The 20,378-nt window shown below is 43.8% G+C and overlaps 3 protein-coding genes across 7 annotated transcripts; 2 read left to right on the top strand and 1 right to left on the bottom strand.

Annotated features, from left to right (window-relative positions):
• Nucleotides 1–796: 796 nt before the first annotated feature.
• Nucleotides 797–4,120, top strand: LOC120706141 (heavy metal-associated isoprenylated plant protein 37-like). The gene is made up of 3 exons (XM_039990715.1): nucleotides 797–1,068; nucleotides 1,187–1,262; nucleotides 2,648–4,120. The coding sequence occupies exons 1-3, from the start codon at nucleotides 1,030–1,032 to the stop codon at nucleotides 3,856–3,858; spliced, it is 1,326 nt and encodes a 441-aa protein (XP_039846649.1). The 5' UTR covers nucleotides 797–1,029; the 3' UTR covers nucleotides 3,859–4,120.
• Nucleotides 3,929–11,712, bottom strand: LOC120706142 (nucleolin-like). 5 transcript variants are annotated; one of them, XR_005688208.1, is made up of 6 exons: nucleotides 11,355–11,712; nucleotides 11,028–11,132; nucleotides 10,780–10,938; nucleotides 8,654–9,461; nucleotides 7,029–7,067; nucleotides 3,929–4,747 (listed from the first exon to the last, which is right to left on the bottom strand). XR_005688208.1 is itself a non-coding variant. In XM_039990716.1 (4 exons), exons 3-4 carry the CDS (start codon nucleotides 10,919–10,921, stop codon nucleotides 8,671–8,673), a joined length of 933 nt encoding a protein of 310 aa, XP_039846650.1. In that variant the 5' UTR covers nucleotides 10,922–10,938; nucleotides 11,028–11,132; nucleotides 11,355–11,712; the 3' UTR covers nucleotides 8,464–8,670. The 5 variants fall into 5 exon arrangements, 2 of the variants coding, with proteins under 2 accessions (XP_039846650.1, XP_039846651.1); XR_005688206.1 differs by lacking the exon at nucleotides 3,929–4,747 and adding an exon at nucleotides 6,700–6,932; XR_005688207.1 differs by lacking the exon at nucleotides 3,929–4,747 and adding an exon at nucleotides 6,700–6,924.
• Nucleotides 11,713–11,845: 133 nt separating this feature from the next.
• On the top strand, nucleotides 11,846–16,976 carry LOC120706140 (actin-interacting protein 1-2-like). Its single transcript, XM_039990714.1, has 6 exons — nucleotides 11,846–12,285; nucleotides 12,978–13,139; nucleotides 13,945–14,131; nucleotides 14,672–15,097; nucleotides 15,392–15,799; nucleotides 16,343–16,976. Exons 1-6 carry the CDS (start codon nucleotides 11,894–11,896, stop codon nucleotides 16,598–16,600), a joined length of 1,833 nt encoding a protein of 610 aa, XP_039846648.1. The 5' UTR covers nucleotides 11,846–11,893; the 3' UTR covers nucleotides 16,601–16,976.
• Nucleotides 16,977–20,378: the final 3,402 nt, after the last annotated feature.

Here is a 20,378-nt window from a genome sequence, read left to right as displayed (position 1 = left end):
TGAGGGTACTTGGTTTGGTTTAGTACAAATAGCACAAAAATTTGGACCAATAATTAAGGGTATTAAATAAATATAATTTATAAAATTAACTCCACAGTCTTGTTCTACTTCGCGACACGAATTTAATGAGGCATTTGATCGTCAATTATTGATTAATTACTATCATTAAATTCGTCGTGAAAAATTGCACCCATCCGTAAAAAAGTTTTGCAAATAAATTTCGTTTAATACTCCATGTATTATGTAAAAAAAAATTCTCGGAAATTGTATGCTATGCTATGACAGTGAAAACCAAAGAGGCCCGAGGTCAGTGAGCGCGAGAGCGAGCAGTAGAGAAGTGACGTCACCGTCTGACCGAGCAAGCGACGAGCAGGGGCTGCTGGGCAGAGGGGCCGGGCTAGGGGAGGAGCCTCCACCCCATTCTTAAATGCGGGAGGGGAAGTGAGGCACTGTATTTTTCCCCGTAAAACTCGTAAACATAAAAAAAAATATCACATCGATTATTTTGACACATATATGGAGTACTAAATGAATAAATAAAGTCTATTTATAAAACTTTTTACATAGATGGGCTATAAATCACGAGACAAATTTAATGAGCCTACTTAACCTATAATTTGCAACAGTAATGCTACAGTAACCATTTGTTAATTATAGATTAATTATTATCATTAGATTCGTCTCGCGATTTATAATCCTGTGTAAAAAAATTATAAATAGACTTTATTTAGTACTTCAAATTAATAAAATTTCATCGAATTTTTTTTCGTTGGAAATAAACACGCTTGAGTAGCAGTGGCTGCTTCTCCTGCACCGCAACGGCACAGCAAGAACCACCACCACTACCACCAGCACCGTCACTCCAGTCCGTCCTCTCCCACCACCCCACTCCACTGAGCCGCCGCGAGCTCGCTCGGCTGCAGCTCCAGCCTCCTGCAGCGCCTCTTCCTCCTCCGGCGCCCCCTCTCCCTCTCCTCCCAGCAGCCTTGCAGCGACCTGCCAACAGTGCGCTAGCTCTCCCCGGGCAGAATGACCAAAGATGAGGAGTTCAAGCTGGTCAAGATCCAGGTTCCTTTCTCCCTCCCCTCCCCTTTTCTCATGTCAAACATGTGGCTTCTTTGAGCGAGAGAGCTGACTCAACTGTTCTGGGGTCTTCGCCTTGCCTTGCCTTCCTTCCTTCCCGCAGAACCATCTGCTGAGGGTGAACATACACTGCGACGGGTGCAAGCACAAGGTCAAGAAGCTGCTCCAGAAGATTGAAGGTACTTGCCCCCCCCCCCCCCCCCCCCCCCTTCTCTCACATGCACGCCCTCAGCTTTGCTGTTTCGCCGTCCCCCCATTTCTTGGCCTCCTGCAGGAGAGCGCGCGCTCTCTCTCTCTCTCTCAGCTGGTGCTAGTGGTAGGTACTTGTTTTTTTTTCAGTTCTCCCTTTTCTTGACACAAGCACTTTACTGAAAATTATCTTTCTTTTTTTGTTCTGTCCGGACATAAAAACTGAAGGTTTTGTCCACTTGCAACTGAAGGCACCACCCTGTGTCTTGCTCAATGCGTTGACACGACAAGAAATCCCGGCTTTTCATGTACCTCACACATAAGGTTCAGACCAAAATTATTTCCTGCTAGTATCTTAGGCCTGTTTAGATTTTTACTCATGAATTGTAAACGAAAAAAAGCTCATATCAAATATTTTAACACATGCATGGAGTACTAAATGAAGTCTATTTACAAAATTTTTTTATGGATGGGTTGTAAATCGCGAGACGAATCTAATGAGCCTACTTAATTCATGATTTGCAACAGTTGCAATAGTGATGCTATATTAATCATCCCCTAATTATAGATTAATTAGCATTATTAGATTTGTCTCGCAATTTACTATCCATCGGTGAAAAAAATTTGTAAATAGACTTCATTTAGTACTTCAAATTAGCAAGATTCCATCGCAAATTTTTTTTTTCGTTGGAACTAAACACAGCCTTAGTTTGGAGAAAACAAAGAAAAGAACGGATTTTAACTCGGCTCGCCACTTCACCAGCTTTGAGCTGATGTGCATTTTACCGGAGAGTCATGGTAAATAGGCCATGCAGTTTTAGGCCCTGTTTAGTTCCTACCCCGTAAACTTTGTAAACACAAAAAAAAAAGTTACATCGAATGTTTCGACACATGCATGGAGTACTAAATGAAATCTATTTACAAAACTTTTTATATGGATGGGCTGTAAATCGCGAGACGAATCTAATGAGCCTACTTAATTCATGATTTGCAACAGTGATGCTACAGTAACCATCCGCTAATTATGGATTAATCATGGATTAATTAGTATCATTAGATTCATCTCGCGATTTACAACCAATCTGTAAAAAAGTTTTGTAAATAAACTTCATTTAGTACTTCAAATTAGCAAGATTCTTTCAAAAAAAATTGGGTTTCAACTAAAAAGGGCCTTGCCTCAGGTTGAGCCGTTGGGGTGAAATTCCCTGCCAATCTTGTGTGTGACATGAAAGGACTCTGGATCGCAACCCCACTCGCCGCACAAGCCCACGCATCCTGTGATCCCTATAACGTAATAGGTGGCCAGTACTTGGTAGGTAATTTACCGTGGCTCACGAGCCGCCTGTGAACCCATCTCTGTTTGCATCTCGTGCAGGCGTGTACTCGGTGGCCATCGATGTGGACAACCACAAGGTCTCGGTGACGGGGGACGTGGACGCCGAGACATTGATCCGGAAGCTCACCAGAGGCGGCAAGCATGCCGAGCTGTGGTCGCCGCAGAAGGTCGGCGGCAACCAGGGCCACAAGGGCAATAACCAGCAGAAGCAGCAGCAGAACCACCAGCACCAGCACCAGCAGCATCAGCAGAAGCAGCAGCATCAGCAGAAGCAAGGTGCCAATCTGAGCAAGGATGGCCACAACAACAAGAACAACAACGGCGGGCAGAAGGAGCAGGGCGGGCAGGGGGGAGGGGTTGGAAGCCTCATGCAGGGCCTCAAGGCGTTCAAGAGCCAGCACAACAACAAGCACCAGCTCGCTGAGCTCAGCTCCGAGGATGATGACCTGTATGATGATGAGGATGACGAGTTCGACGATGACTATGAGGAGGAGCTCCGCTTCCTCGGGGACAAGATGAGCCAGCTTGGGTTCCACAGCAACAACCACCACCAGAACCAGAACAAGAACGGCAACAATGCCGCTGTCAACAACCACAACAATGGCAAGAAAGGTAATGGTGGCGCCGGAGGTGGTGGAGCCAATCACCACCAGAACCAGAAGAATGTGAATGTGATCAACATGGCAGCGGCAAATGCCAAGATGGGTGCTGGCGTCGGCGTCCAGAACCAGAAGAATGCGAATGTGATCAACATGGCGGCAGCGGCAAACGCCAAGATGGCCAATGGTGCCCAGAGGAACGCTGGTGCCATGTCTGGCATGCTGGGCCTGAGCCATGGCCTGGGAGCAGGCAATGCCGCTCCTGGCTTCCAAGGCTACACAGGCTTCAACCATCCGTCCTATGCTGCTGCCGGCTATGGAGGTCTACAGCAACAGCACCACCTCCAGCAGCAGCAGAGCAACAACCTCATGGCGAGCATGCAGGGGTATCATCATCACCCGGCGGCGACGGCGGCGATGAAGAACAATTTGAGGGGCCTGAACAGCAACATGATGATGATGCATCAGCCCCAGCAGCAGCCGCAGATGATGTACCACTCCTCTCCCCAGATCAGCCCCTACACTGGCTACTACAACCCTTACAACTACTACTACCATCCCCATCCTGGCAGCGCTGGTTACCCGGCCAGCAATGGGGATGTGGAGACCATGTTCAGTGATGAGAACACCAAGGGATGTGTTGTCATGTAGGGATGTTGCTACAAAGCTAGAATCTAGAGGTTGTTGATGAAGGATGGTAATGGTGATGCAGTCCTGCTACCTTTTCTTTTTTCGTCTCATTATTTTTCTGCTCTTATGGTTTCGCCTGTATCAAGAATGAATCATGGTGTTGACTTAGATGTGCTGTTGAAAGTAGGGGCAACATGAGAGGGTGATCAAACACTGTAATGTAATACCTTTTACTGCCTAGTGCTTTGCCCTGACTGGCTTGCTATAATTTGTATATTGTATATCTGGTGTGGACTTGTATCCTGTGGCATGTGACCTGTGATCATGGCATCAGGCTAACAGTGGGAGAGGTTGAACAACTGTTAGCAGTCAAACATCGGGGGTGATGTACTGGCAGAATTTGTCCCGCACCACCCAGCAGATGGTCATGGCATTGGAGTGGAGCTGGTGGGAGTGCCATGTGAGGAGAAATTAAAGGTTAACTGGCTAATTAAGCATAGATGACTTGCGAGTTTTTAAGGCCTGACACCATACTTTAGGCAGCAAAAATCCACATAGTAGTGTTCTAAGGTTGAAAACATTAGGAGAATAGACGTACATATTGCAAATGGATTTCAAGAACCAAAAGGGGAAGGTTGCAAACACCGGGTGCAGTTTTCCTTGCAAGAAAGCTGTGAGCCTGCGGAACCCAAAGTTGCCAACCATGATCAAATTCCATGAACCATGATGAAAGTGTATGCTGGTAAAGGTGGTTGAAAATGAATGCGCATCATAATGGTTGTGGCTCACTTCATGACGGCATTGGTCCCTAACGAAAATAAATTCTGATTTCTCACCAGTCCTCCTTACCACTTTTGACAGACTATAGTACAGATACCATGATGCATCCAGACATATAGACAATTGATAACTGTTGAGAAAAAAAAAACAAAATCAGAAACGCTGGTACTAAGATTGTTATTCTAAAGGTCCCTATAAGTTCGACTTCCCAGTATTATACTACCCAGCACTGAGGTGAGCATGGCACAAAGGTGGAATGCACAAACCTACCTATCCCTGTATTTATATTCTTAAGGATTCCATGAACTTTTAGTGCACAGTTTATCCAGTTTTCAAGTAGTTAGCTAACTGTACGAACTGCAAAAGGCAATACTTTTGTGGTGCACGGTTGGCAGTTCCCCCACTTCACATGTGTAAAGAATGTATAGGATTCTCGGGAAGAGAGGTTGGCAGACAAATGGTTTGTATATTCTTCCATGGATGAGTGGAATGGTTGATGTGTGTATAATATTGCAAACACTTGCAGGGGGCGTGCGGCATCCCAGCCTGCACTGCACGGCTGCAGTAGCAATGATGGTCAACTCAATGCAAGGATCGTGCAATGCAACAGCTGCTGAACTATTGGAGTTGAAAGGCACGGATGGAAGTATGGAACAAGAGTTAGGATGCAGGTATGCAGTTTATTTCAGCGAAAAATAAATATGCACGGTAACAAGCACATTGACCCAACAAGTATGCATAAATTAGTAGATGGATTTTCCACCAAACTAATGGTCCTGAATGGCTGAAGTGAAATGGCCAAAGACAGAGACATGCGGTCACAGACCAAACAAGCCAAATCTGGATAACCACTCAGTTTTCTTTCCGTCAGGAATGTAACTAGGGCTACGTGCCCCTTGCCGTATTGATACCCAACACACTAGCTTTGTGGAAAAGAGGTTTCTCCCCAACAGAAAGCTGAGAGAGACACTAAAGCAGACCCAGTAAGAGGTTTCTCCCCAATAGAAAGCTGAGAGAGACACTAAAGCAGACCCAGTACATCATGCTAGTGTAGTTGAGATGAGGCTTTCCCCATTTCAGTCAACATCTATCCCTTGCACACACATGCACATTGTGTGCATGTACGAGAGAGAGAGTGTGTGTGAAGTACTCCAACAACCATGTGAGGCTGAGGATGTACAGCACTACAGCAGACCTCTCAGCAAGCTAGGCGCTGAGGAGGGACCAGAACACAGGGAGCAGTGGACAAAAGCTGGAATGCAGCTGAGGGCATGGAATGCCATGCACAGCAAACTATAAACACAAATGATCATCTTTAGACTTTATCAAGCAGCTTTGGTATATAACTAGAATAAAATTGATGCTTGCTTTTAGTACAAGGGATTATGATGACGGGGTAAGCATGTAAAGGGGGGAAAAACTGTTCAAGAAAGAGGGAGCTCTGTGACGGCAATGCCTGAGCAGGGGCACCACGACTTTTTGACCTGCAGGTGTGAAGCACAGTGGAATGGTGTTTACAACTACCGAGAAAACTTGGCCCCTGCGAGATGAACAAGCGAGCAGAGATCCATTGGGAGCCTCAACAGACATGCCAGCCTTTTGATTCAGAGCTTTGGTATTTGGGTGATGTTTCCAGTTGTATATTAGTGGAACTTCGGAATTTGGGCAGTTTAAGCAGTATGGCCGATGGGGACCTTAACTGTAAAAGCAACTGCGGAAGTCGTGTCATTCCTGAAAATTTTAAGCGACAACACTGTTCTAAAGATCAGTTACCACAACTCATTTCCGGTACGTCAGTACCATGACTCGAAATATTATTATATTACCAATAAACAACTGGAATTCTAAAGATGCTCAGTTAAAACTCAGAACAAAGCTTCAACAATACAAAATTCTTGTATTAATAAACATAAAAGAATGGTTTGCAATTTCAGGGGTAGTTACCTTATTTTGAAGAAAGCACAATTTGTTCAACACAATTTGTTCAACACAATTTGTTCAAAGTACCTTGCCTTTTTGTCAATTAAAAACTATGTTCGCCGTCTTATAGTATACTTTGGTTTAGCTTTATGAGAGTAAAAGTGGAAGATGAAACTTTATGCTCCCAATGAAAGAAGTCTGAAAGCCTACAATATATCATTAGGTTGTGGAGCCAGCCAACTACAATACTCAAAGGGAAACTTCAGCAGGGGATGCTTTTAACTTCAGAAGTAGATGCTTTTCAGGTCGACTAATAGCAACAGGTTCAGGAACTTTAATATTGATCCGTCACCAATGCTTCCAGATAAGAAACTAGCCCAGCGAATCCTATAATTATGTTCGGCAGCAATTAAATATAAGCAGAGCTATAATTGAGGCGAGATGGGTAATAAAGTATAGATTAACTACAAGTAGAGCACGAGCATGCTCACCCGCATGATCCAGCAAGAAGCTTCCTTTCCTTTGATCTTTCCTGAAAAGGAGAAGTGAACAAAAGAAGGTACATTATTTGCATGACACACTTTCAGTCCCAAGCACTCCAGACCAAATATACTACAAGCAATTGTTTTTCAAAACCTTTATGCTATTATGGCAACTTCTCATAATAAATCCTTGTGCTAGGTGGTATAAAATAAAGGATGGCATGCCACACCAAAAGTTTGATGGTTTTGTTGGCACAATAATTTCATGCAAATCCGTAACCTTTGGCTAGCTTAGTTTTGTGCTCAGTTGTGGTTGGCACAAGAATCAGATCCAGTCAGCATGATATGCAGGGTTTAGCGACCATGGATTGCTCTAGAACAAATTAAACTTTTCAATATGCAGGCTGAATCCCCAATTTATCAAAAACAGGTTAGTGGAATGACAGCATTAGTCTTTACATGACGATTACATTAGTAATAATCTATTATATGGATTACAAATAAAATGGGTAAGCTTAGATCATACTTCAGTGACCAAACATCCAAAAAAATGTTGTTTGCCATAGGATCGACGATCATTGTATGATCTTCCAAGATCATAAGCATACTACATGGGACAAATAAAAAGGCCAAAAAGCCAGCGGTATCCAGTCAGTTTGAAACAAGTCCAGAACAAGTAAGGTCACACCTGGATGACGGTAAACATTGGACCAGCCAGTAAGGGATGATTTCAATTGGTTTTGACATAATCTGAGTATTAATGTTTATGAAAGACCAAACAAACATAATATTTTGAGAAAAGATATCACTGCATAATACAGAAGTAAGCAACGAGATATAAATATAATTCTGCTCATTTGCATGCATCTGCACAAGCGCACTCAAACAATACGAAGAAACAAATTTATGTCCATGGAACTATAATGAAAGATAAACAATTAGTTTGTAATGACAACAGAAGGGAGAGATGTAGAAAGCTTCTAGTAATATAGCTAATAGGTTATACTAGGTTACTGATAAATCTGTCACTGTAATACTATGGCCCTGTTTGTTTCCGATTATAATCGGCTTATCGGTGGAAATAAGCGATAATCCCACCAAATGTCTCGCTTGTTTTCGCTTCTGTGGTAATCCGCTTCAGAAATTTGAACTACGAGAAGCGAGAAAATCTTCGCTTCTCAGCCACGCTTAGATTATAAGCTAAGCGAAAAAAACAGGGCCTATAGTTGATCCCACTAATATACATTGTGAGGCTTTCAAAGGACATTAGTTATTCCTGTTAAATGCAAGAGAACTATAAAATATCAACAATTTTATCATTTCCCCCGCCCCACGTTCCAATCCATAAAAAACGACAACATCAAGACAGTCATGTGTTGAAGAGTGAAGAGAGTAGAGAAACTTCAAGTCCGATGAGTGTTGCAGACTAAATTCGCATCACTCATGTGTGAATGGACAATCATACTCCCTGCTTCTTACTGAACTTGGATAGACTACGCAATCCAGAACTTCTCTAAATAGCTAAACAGAACAGACATCACATGGGAAGATACAAACATATATGCTATATGTAAGTGCTTCTGCCATACACTACAGAAAGCATTCTGATGAGGGGAAAAAAGAAGAATACATTACAATGTATGATGTCAGCTCAACGTCTGTCATTTTTCCTCTTCCTTGCTTTTGCTTTCTGCCACTTTTTCCTAGACACTAACTTACTCTTTGGTTTTAACTTCAACTCTGGAGAAAACTTGAAATTTGGGTCCCTCATGCGTGCTTGTATATCCTTAAAGAACTGTATATTGAGCTTTTTTGGTCCACCCTCCCGCAGCTCTGCATATTCTGGTCCTGAAACAATATTCTCAAATGCTCCAATAAGGATATCTATATCAGTGACAACATCAAATACGTTAATGTAGCGTCCATCAGGGCCTTTCTTCAACTTCTTAAGAGCATTTTCTACGGCAAGTTTTCTTGCTTGCTTTCCTGGAGATAGCTCTGGTGGTTCATTCTCTGCTTTCAACAGCTCTGAAATTGTGCGGTACTTTGGTGACTCATCAAATTCAAACACCTTATCAATATATGAATCGCTGCGTTCACTGGGATGTGCCTCAGAGGGAATATCATCATCGTCATCGTCTTCACTGCCACTCCAAAGAGTCATATCATCTTCATCACTCTCAGGGCATATGCTTCTTAACTCATCACTGTCATCAGCATCAATAAGATTTGCATTTTCCTTGGCTTGCCTCTTTACTTTCTTAATTTCCCTCTCCAATTTTGTATCACTCTCTTCCTCCTCGTCATCATCTTCACTACCTGTCCACAGGCAGTCCTCTTCATCAACATCCTCTTGCCAAGCTTTTCTGAACTCTTCATCCCCTGGTCTTCTTTTACCAAACAGATCGTAGTGTGAGTGATCGTCGGCAAAGTATCGTATTCCTGGACAAAGAAGATCCCTTCTGTATAAATTATACTCCTCAAAGGTTCATTCAGACACCAAAACTACACAATTCTAGACTGATCAAATATGAATTATCTATTAGTTGCCTCTACAGCTGCCTTAATATAATCTAATGCTCCTTTTATTAAATCAAATTACCATTTGGTAAGTTATCATTCTTTAACTGAAGCAGTGGAAGATTTCAAACAAATTCCTTACCTTCTGGAGCATATCTAGTGGCCAATGAATGGCAATATTATAAGCTCCTGAATTTTATAGCGCATTGTGCACATATGTACTATCTCTATGCATCAACCACCTAGTACTTCAAAAGGAATAGAACAGGGAAAAATGCACTACCGAATAACTTACAAGCGCAGGTAATTGATATACTACAAATAGTGTAAATCCATTCCACCCGAAAGGAAGAAAGTGCTGAGGTTTACTAATGAAGTATTCCCAATTTTAAACTTGTGATGTGCATATATGTTCTGTTACTTTTTTCCATCTTGCCTGGAAAATAAGTCCAGCATTATGTTGTCTTAAAAAGAACATAGAGTCGTTTTCTCCCCAATTGGGAATGTACAGTCTAAAGTAAGAGTTTCAAACTTTCAGTTGTATAGCAACCACAGTAACTAACCGCAAAACTTCAGAATGCACTGAGCACACAGTAACTAAGCATAAAGCCCCAATCACTAGATTCAACAAAACAGATTTGCCACTACACGATTAGAGTTTAGGGTTTGGGTGGTTTTCTGTACAGAATACAGTTGTCTTTTTTTACGAAAAGCTATGGGGCAATTCCATACACAGCATCATATTTTACAGATTTTTAATATGTACATAATATGTACAAAAGAGTCAAAGTATGTATAGAAAAGAAAATAGAAAAAAATTTCAGCTTATAAAATTGTTTCTAGACATTGAAAAATCTGAGGTCTAAGTTCCTCTCCAACTCAGTGCATCTGGAGCACCACTTGTTCATTGAATTTCACAACCCTAAGATCATGACTAACGCTGGAACCTTCTAAGATTTTCCCATTTTGTATTTTCCATATTTCCCAACTAGCTGTAACATAGATTTCCATGAAGAAAGGAAGCTGGACAGAATTCCTGGCGAAAATTATTTCTCTATGATTATCAGCAACATCAGTCCATTGGAAACCCCAAGTCACTATGCAGGCAGTTTCAGGTACAGGTGGTGGTAATGATGCATGTGTCCCCTGGTGCTTCATCACACTAAACTCACATGATTCATCGCCACACGAGATTAAAGAGGAAAGAAGGTGGAAGCGGTCGAAATCGAACACCCCGCACCTTGATGCGCCAGAACCGGAGAAGACAACGGACCGACACAACGCCTAATCATGCCCAGAGCCAGCGGTGGAACAGGCAGGGGCCGCGGCGCCTGCAGGCGCAAGTGTGGGAGAAAGTGGCGCACGACGAGGCGGCGAGCCATGGATAGGAGGGGTCCTGCTGAAGTGGAGAGAAATCGTGTCAGGAATCAGGATGGAGGATATGGGTTGGCGTAAATGGGAATGAGGAGCGGGGGCGTAGATCCTTACCTTGTTTCCGCGGTGGCTTCAGGAGTCGGCGGGCGAGCTATGCTGGCTGCGGGTGGTGCTGTGGTGGCCACCTCAGTCCGCGTTGGGTCGCGGCCAGTGGTGAATCTAGAATTTGAAATTAGGGTGGTCCAACAAAGCAAAAAAAAATTAATTACCACAATGACTTAGTAAAATGTCTTAACAATGCTGCAATAAAATGATGCAAGAAGTTACAAATTGCAATAAATAATTCCTAATTTAACCATGATTAATTGGGCTACCAATCTAGAACTAGCAGGTAAGGATTGCAATTTTGTAGTCATGCAGAGCGAGCAACAAGCTAATTACCCTGCCTCTGTGGCTGTGGCAGTGTGGCTCCGTCGAAGCTTGCACCTTGGCACCTTGCAGTCGCAGGCTCGCAGGTCGCAGCACGCGCTCCGGCCTCCGGCAGTGCCGCAGTGATCGCAGGTCGCAGCACGCAGCTCCGGCCTCCGTGCGGCCGTGCCCTCCGCGGCTCCGCAGCCGCCCGCCGCCCGCCGCCCGCGTACTCCCGGCTGGCCGGCTCCGCGTTGTGCGCGCGCTGCAGCCTGCAGAGATGGTGCTCCTGCGTGCCGCGACGCCAGAAGCTCGGAGCAGGAGCGCTGCCGGCCGCCGCCCCCAAAACCTAGGCGAGTCGCGAGCACTTGCAGTCAGGAGCGGGGGCGTCGATCCGGCGGGCGGCTCAGGGGGGCCTCAGGGGAGTGTCAGGCGGGAGTGCTGGGCGGTGGGCCATTTCTTAGCGGCCCACCCGGCCCACCAGGCCCACCCTCTAGATCCGCCATGGCCTCCACTCCACCCTTCCCTCTCGCGAGTCGCGACCTCAGATCACGCGAAGGAAAAGGGGAAAAATGGCGCAGCTGGTGGAGACGTACGCGTGCTCGCCGGCGACGGAGCGCGGCCGTGGGATCCTCCTGGCCGGGGACACGAAGACGGACACGATCGCCTACTGCACCGGCCGCAGCGTCATCATCCGCCGCCTCGACGCGCCCCTCGACGCCTGGGCCTACCAGGACCACGCCTACCCCACCACCGTCGCCCGCTTCTCCCCCAACGGCGAGTGGGTCGCCTCCGCCGACGCCTCCGGCAGCGTCCGCGTCTGGGGCCGCTACGGGGACCGCGCGCTCAAGGCCGAGTTCCGCCCCCTCTCGGGACGCGTCGACGACCTCCGCTGGTCCCCCGATGGCCTCCGCATCGTCGTCTCCGGGGACGGCAAGGGCAAGTCCTTCGTCCGCGCATTCGTGTGAGTACAAACCTTAGATGGTCTTCCTGCCCTTCCACCTCGATCTCGTTTCAGGATTTGTTAGGGGTAGGGGGGAAACCAACGGTGCCTCCCTTTTCGCGGTAACGCGGTATGGCTGTGATCGGGATTCGGATGAGAGCATATCAACCATTGAATGATTCGAATTGTGACTGGCCGTTGTCCGGTGATCTGGCAGTATGAGGTCATTTGAGGCATGGATTCTATGATAACGGGATAGCCTTCGTCACCAGTAGTTCTTCTGGTGGAAATGAATTGTTTGGGATTTTGTGAATTGGATGAGGTATTTGATGAAATCTGGCTGATTTTATGGATTCTGCATGATCAAACTGTTTGGAGGCAAACTGGAACGTGAAACAGGAGTACATGACTACTTCAGCCTATCAGCTTTAGTCCTTGACAGTTGACACTTCCATATCTTTTTTTTGTCTCATTCTGTATAACCTCCTCACATCCTCAAGCCAAAAGGATAATTGTCAATTGGTTTTAGGTTGGACTATGCATGTATTTTTGTTTGTTTGAATGATGATGATTTGGTTGGAATTTAGTGCAACATAATACTTAATTGTATAACAATCCTTCCTCATAGGAACAGGCACAGGCTTGGACCATAACGAGTTTGTCTTGTGTGTTTTGACTTGTTATATACTTATTCAAGTTGTCTGCATGTGTAGGTGGGACTCTGGCAGCACGGTTGGTGAGTTTGATGGGCACTCAAAGAGGGTTCTGAGCTGTGACTTTAAACCAACACGGCCATTTCGCATTGTTACATGTGGCGAAGATTTTCTGGCTAATTTTTACGAAGGACCGCCGTTCAAATTCAAGAATTCCATAAGGTCAGTAATGATTGCTGATTTGTGGACCTACTTAACAGTGTGCTGCTGTTGCTCTTCTGGCATATTTGTTTGCTTCGTTCTCCTTGTGTTTTGCAATAGACTGGATATATTCACATGATATGGCTTGCCATACTACATTATCCAATTGTGTGAATCAAAACCTTCATTTGCTTCTGTATCAGTCATGCATTCATGTCTTTAACAGAGGGTGATATCTACCAGAATGGCATAATTACTTCTGTTTTGCATCTGCTTACAATATCACTTATATCAATATAGTTTTACCTTTTATTTATTCTTTTTGTCTTGTTTTTGATGACACTATGCGATCTTTATGACTCTGTGTATACGAAGCAAACTGATTAAGAGAAAAGGCAATCGGAATCTGACAACATGCCCTGAGCACAGATTTTGATTACAGCAGGATCTGTTTTGCACACTGCATGCTATAGCAATGTCTTTTTTCTTTCCGCTTTACTTCTTGAGCTATGTAGAAATAGCATTTGGTTTTTGCAGCATTAATGTTTTCAACACCTGTATGCCTGTAGCCGTGAACTGACTAGCATGGGAATTGAAGCTGATACAGTGGAATTACTGGGGTGCATAGAATTGCTCTCCATGCATTTAAGGAGAATGTAATTCCTGATGTACATGCTTTGTAGGAATAATGTTCGCTGATTATTTCTCAAACACTTCTTTTAGTTGTCATTCATTATACACTTATTATGCATTATCTTGTAACATTATTTACTTATGGCACTTCCTGCGATATATTTCACATTTCCCTGTTCACTCTGAATTTCAGGGATCACTCAAACTTTGTTAACTGTATCCGGTATTCTCCTGATGGAAGTAAGTTTATCACTGTGAGTTCTGATAAGAAGGGGTTGATATATGATGGCAAAACTGGAGAAAAGATTGGGGAGCTTTCCGCTGAAGGCGGTCACACGGGGAGCATATATGCTGTTAGCTGGAGTCCTGACAGTAAACAAGTAATTTTATATTAATTGTTCTCTGTTTTTCTTTATTATACCATAATACTAAACATCCTTATTTATGGCGTGTCCAGGTTGTCTTGGGCTTGATGTAGAATTCTTTGTTAAGCATGATTGAGGCACCCACAAATTCAGAAAACACCCTACCTAAAATGTAACATTGTTGATTGTATAACATGATCCACCTATAAGGGTATTGGATCATCTATAAAGTATTTTCTTTCAACAGAGATGTAGAATGATCTAGCCTGTATATTACAAAAATTCATTACCTAGAATATGCATCATCTCATCTCTAGATGGGACTCTTGTCTGTGCGACTTTTAGATTGTATGGAACTAAAGCCTTTTAGCCCCTTTTCAATGGATATTTGGTCCCCATAACCCATGCATGCCTATCTAAGCACCTTCATTCCTTTTCAATGGATGTTTGGCGCAGATAATCCTTGTACGTCTATCTAAGCAACTTCATATGATTGACGATGTCCGATGTGTATCCACTTCTAATGGTTTTCTCTTACTTTATTGGTGCGTTTAGGTGCTAACTGTTTCTGCTGATAAAACTGCGAAATTATGGGATATCATGGAAGATGCAAGTGGGAAACTGAATAGAACTTTGGCTTGTCCTGGTACAGGAGGTGTGGATGACATGCTTGTAGGCTGCCTCTGGCAGAATGACCATCTCTTGACTGTCTCCCTTGGTGGGACATTTAATGTGTTCTCTGCAAGCAATCCAGACAAAGAACCAGTTATGTTTGCAGGACATTTGAAGACTATTAGTTCTTTGGTTTTGTTTCCTCAAAGTAGCCCAAGAACTATATTGTCTACAAGTTATGATGGGGTCATCATGAGATGGATACAGGGCGTTGGATATGGTGGCAGATTGATGCGCAAGAACAATACCCAGATTAAATGCTTTGCTGCAGTAGAAGAAGAGCTTGTTACTTCAGGGTACGATAATAAGGTAAAAGAAATCAACAAGCTGTTCATATACCTAGTGTTTATCTGAATATTTAATTGGATATAAAATCAATTTTTTTATCTGGGGCTTGTTTGGATAAACAGTGATTAGAGTAGTTCCTTCACTATAATTGTTTCCAATATGAAAGTGTGTTTTTTAAGTATTATCTGGGTAACACTCATGAAATTAACTACTGAGTTTGAAGTTTTGAGTGCCATCTTTTCTTTTCGTTTTAGAGGTTGAAATATGATTAGGCTCAGTTATTATGGGCAACTTACAGTTTCTCCTCGAAAGCAGGTGTTCAGAATTCCTCTTAATGGAGACCAGTGTGGAGATGCCGAGTCAGTTGATGTAGGAGGTCAGCCAAATGCTTTGAACCTTGCAATTCAGAATCCTGAATTTGCACTGATCACCACAGATTCTGGGATCGTACTGCTGCACAACTCCAAAGTTATTTCTACAACAAAAGTCAATTATACCATCACTTCCTCTTCTGTTTCTCCTGATGGCACTGAAGCTGTTGTGGGTGCACAAGATGGGAAACTGCGCATATATTCCATCAATGGGGATACAGTTACAGAAGAAGCTGTGCTTGAGAAGCACCGAGGTGCTATTACTTCCATACATTATTCACCAGATGTTTCTATGTTTGCTTCTGCTGATGTCAACAGGGAAGCTGTTGTGTGGGATCGGGCAAGTAGAGAGGTAATGCCAGTTTTCAACTAGATCTTTTTTTTTTCAGTTGTTAAATGGTGAATATTGCACTCCCAAATTTCTTCTCACTTATGAGTTTATCTTTGAATCATGTCCAGTAATGCACTATGTAGTGTCCACATTATATGTTTGTTGTTGGTGACTTAAATTCATTAAAACTTCATACTCCTGTACTGCCATTTTTGCTGTTTTTGTTTCCATCACTTAATTGTTTGCTGGACTCTGTGCGGATATTTCTTTCGGTAAACACTCCTCATGGTTTGGTACACCTTACTGTGCTTTGTTGTTTCACATGAACTGGAATTATAGCTATCTCTCTTAATTATTAATTTTGTTTATCACGATTTCATAACCATATAATAGTTTCTGAAGTAATAGAAAATATGTAAGGTTCTTTATCTAAGGAGAGGTGGAAGGCTATGTGCCCCTCGTACGATTTTCATTTGGGTCTTTTCATGCAGTTGCATAGCAGTTGTAGCCTTTTGGGACTGTGATAAGTTGTTTAATATATAAAATATTTTTTTTCTGGATCAGATCAAGCTGAAGAACATGCTGTACCACACAGCTCGGATCAACACCGTGGCCTGGTCACCTGACAGTCGTTTGGTTGCCACTGGCTCACTGGACACCTGCGCTATTGTCTATGAGATAGGCAAGCCAGCAGCCAGTCGCATTACCATCAAGGGAGCACATCTTGGTGGCGTTCATGGTTTAACCTTCGTCGACAATGATACTCTGGTGACTGCCGGTGAAGATGCTTGCATTCGTGTCTGGAAGGTGGTGCAGCAATAGGTTACTCTTCAGTTTTCACTCTGGTGTGCATTGAGCATGTCTTCCCTATTGATTGGAATAAATGTTTTTTTTTGTTTACCTTGTTGGTATGATGCTTGTTACTCACAGGCCATAGCATCATGCGGCCTTCTTTGCATTCAGAGTTTTAAGTTTGCTGTACAATTCGTTTTGAGTTGTATTCTTCCCATGGTTTTTCAGGAAGGTGTTCTTTGTAAGTGTATCCCTACATCTGATTTTGTTAGAAACTGAGAATATAGGGATACTTATTGTTGTTGCTTTTACCCCGTCATTGGACTATTTGTTAATAATTGACTTTTGTGTTGCTGGAGCTTTCGGCAACAGATTGCTACCTATACGCTGCCTCTGGTTGACCTTATTTCTACTGTTGTTATTTTCAACCATTTGTTCGTTCGAATGTAACTGGCAAGAAGTAAGGCTTTCTGCCTAGCAGGTGGAATATCTGTATTTTCCTTTTGTGTGAGAATACAGAAAAGCCGTAAACTGTGGCAAGAATTGGTGTATGGCTTTCAGCCTAGCGAATGGAATAACTCTCTTTGTGTTCTTTCTTCTTTTGTGTGAGAAAATACAGGAAAGTCGCTGTCTGATACAGATAAAATTCTCGCAATTGAAAGGGCAAAGGAAAGAGCTGATGTTCGCTTTGGTATTGCGCCAGTACTCGCCCTTCATTCTAGAATCAAGTTGACCTTCGTTGCACAGAGACGTGGACCTCTTTATGTGTCATGACATTGTATTGTTACAACTCACCACTCCTCGATCCAACGAACGCGTCTCGTCTTGCTTGTAGGGCACTACCGTTGCAAATTGGAGGCTGTATAGTTATGTTCTAGGCCAAACTTGACTAAGTTTATAAAAAAAATCACTGATATCTTCAACATCAAATCAGCATGATTAAATCCTCATAAAATATATCTAGGTTAGTACATTTATTTGGTATTGTCGATGTTAAAATGATTTTTTCATAGATTTAATTAAAGTTAAAACTGTTTGACTTACTATAAGCTTGAGATGATCTACATTTTGGAGTTGCGGGAACACTTAGGGCACGTACAACGGGCTGTAGCTATTGACATCCGTTGACATGCACGGCAATTTTGCATGAAGGCCCCCAACAGCCTGTGACTATGGCCGACCCGGCGTCTCGTTCGTCTACTTGTAACGCCCTGATATTTTGCCCGGAGTCACCAAAGCCAAATTGGCCACGGCACCCCCAGAGCGCTGCACACGCCGCGCGTCTCACGCTGCTGCTTGCCGCTGCCCCTCTCTCCCCCTCCATCGCCTCTCTCGCGTGCGGCGGCACGCGTCGGCCATCCCCGACATCAACGCCGTCGTTGCCTCGTCATGTACCTCCCACACCTCCCACGGCCTTATCCTGCCCAGCGCCCTCTCCTTCCTCTCCCCTTCTTCTTCCTCGAGCAGAGCTCGAACGAGCTCGAGCAGCTCACGTCCCGCCGGCCAAATCCCTGGCCTCCGCTCCACCAGCTTCAAATCACTCGCACCGGAAGCTCCCTCACCTCCCTAGCTCCCTCCCCAGCCCCTTGGAACTGAGCACCAACCGCCGTATAGCCGGGAATCGCGGATCCTCTGGCCACCGGCCATCCATGGCCATCGAGCCCCACCTCGACGTCGAACTCCATCGTTCGGCCACCGTTTTCTTCGTCCAACGGCTCAAATCGAAGCTAGGTGAGGCACTAATGCTCGTGCTCTCCTCGTTCTTGCGCGTTCCGCGAGTTTCCGCGCTCGTTCCCGAGCCATGCCGCTGCCGGCATGCTGCTGCTCGCCGCAAGCCACGCGCACGTGCCTCTGTGCCGTGCCGCCGAGCGCCCCCACTCCACCTAGCCTTGCTGAATCCTCTCATGGCCGCCCCGTCGCCAGCCACTCACCGGAGCGTCGCCACACGCCGTCGTCGACCACCGCCGTGCACTGCTCCCGTGGGCAGCACGCCTCCGGCCGCCCTCCGCCGCGCTAATACCACCCCAAGGTAGCCCGTGACCTCTTATTGCTCCTCCCCCACCTAGCTCTCACCGCCGGTGAGTGAGCTCGCCGGAACCGAGCTCCGTGAGCCTCCTCTGTTCCAAAAATCGCGGTTAGGGACCCAGGCAACAATAGAAAGAAGTGCAGGGGCCTTTCTGCAAAGTCCATGACTTAGGTGAATAGTGCTGCGAAGGGTTGTTTTGCAATAATTGGCTGAAACTTTGAAAAATCATAGTAAATCATAGAAAAATCAGAAAAATACAAACTAAAATTTGTTGGATTACCTGTCCTAAGGTCTACAACTTTCCTTACAGGTTGATCTTCAGTTTCTAAATATTTTTTTGCTCTAGTTTAAATGTTAGTTTAAGTGGTTGCAAGCTTTGAAAATGCATAGTAAATAGTAGAAAAATGGTAAAAATGTAAAACCAGTTGGATTAGCTTTGATTTGGCATGTAGAACTTAGGAAAAATATTTAACCTTCTGTTTGTTTAATTTTTTCATGATGTATTGATTTAATCATGGTTAATGCTTGTTTACGCTTGTCTATTTAATATCTGCAGTTTTGGATGTTCAAAAATTATGAAATTTATGCAGTAGCTTACTCTTTGCATTTTTAGTTTACTGTAAAAATTTCAGAACCAGAAGCTATGTGCATGTTTGTAAATCTATTTTTTCTGTTTGTTTTGCTATGGCTAAATTAAATATTTTCTGTTGTCAATAAATGTTGGCAAAATATTGTTGCATGCTTTATCAATAGCTCATCATGCTGGTAAATTTTGATTGCTAGATCATGTCCTCAAGTTAAGTTTTTGCATTTGTTTAGTTTCTAGTTATATCCTTCACTTTCCAAAAGTATTGCTAAGCCATTCTTTTCTGCATGGTTTGATACATCAAGTATGTCATTTTTGGGTGAATCATGTTAAATTTTGTTGGCTAGAAGGTTTGGCTAATTTCCTGAATGGTAGATGCTTGCAGTGGTTTAATTTAAGTTAATTTGTGTGGCATGCTTGATGTGCTTGTCATCTTCTATGAGATGCTTGAGTGATAGTTAAGTTAAATAGCTCTAGGTGCTTATGCTAATATGTTGTACTTGTATGAATGCCTTGCGTGTTGCACTTCCATGCATTCATACATATGCATTGTCGCATCTCATTTAGGTACGATAGATGAACCATATGAAGGACGTGCTACTGGAGCCGAACCCGAAGACGATGTTGGTGGACATATCCCGAAGACGGATGGATGGAACCCGATGTACATGACCAAAGGAAGATGCTCGCCAAGCGAGTATCATCTAACTAACACTGACTTAGTGTTAATCCCAGGCAAGGCCCGATGCACATTCTATTATTTTTAAATTATGACACCTATATATGTATTTATTACTTATGCATTAGGTTTAGGAATTGTTTGGAACTCTAGTGCATGATCCCTAGGTTCCCTGGAGTTATACTAGTATGTATAGGATGATAGAAATACTATGCTTAATAAGATCTCGGTAGAAGTCGAGTGATTTCTGGTCACTCGCGAGATATAGGATATCTCGTTATTTTGAGTATATGGAATATTGGAATAGGTTGGAGAAGGAAAAGAAATTGGAGACCGGGCGGAGAAAGGCTAGCCCCGTCTGTGTCGGTTAAGGACCGTTCGTTGTCTGGACCTGTGATCGAGTTTGAATTGTACTAGCCGCATGCCGGGAGTAGGAGATAGTTAAAACCGGTAAGCCGAGTACTGGTTTGCTTCGAAAGTACAGAACTTCTACCCACCCCTTAGGGCAAGTCGAGTG

Source organism: Panicum virgatum, chromosome 5K (assembly GCF_016808335.1).
Source record: "Panicum virgatum strain AP13 chromosome 5K, P.virgatum_v5, whole genome shotgun sequence".
NCBI lineage: Eukaryota > Viridiplantae > Streptophyta > Magnoliopsida > Poales > Poaceae > Panicum > Panicum virgatum.
The sequence above is the reverse complement of the archived record's forward strand: the minus strand, read 5'-3'. Positions and strand labels throughout refer to the sequence as shown.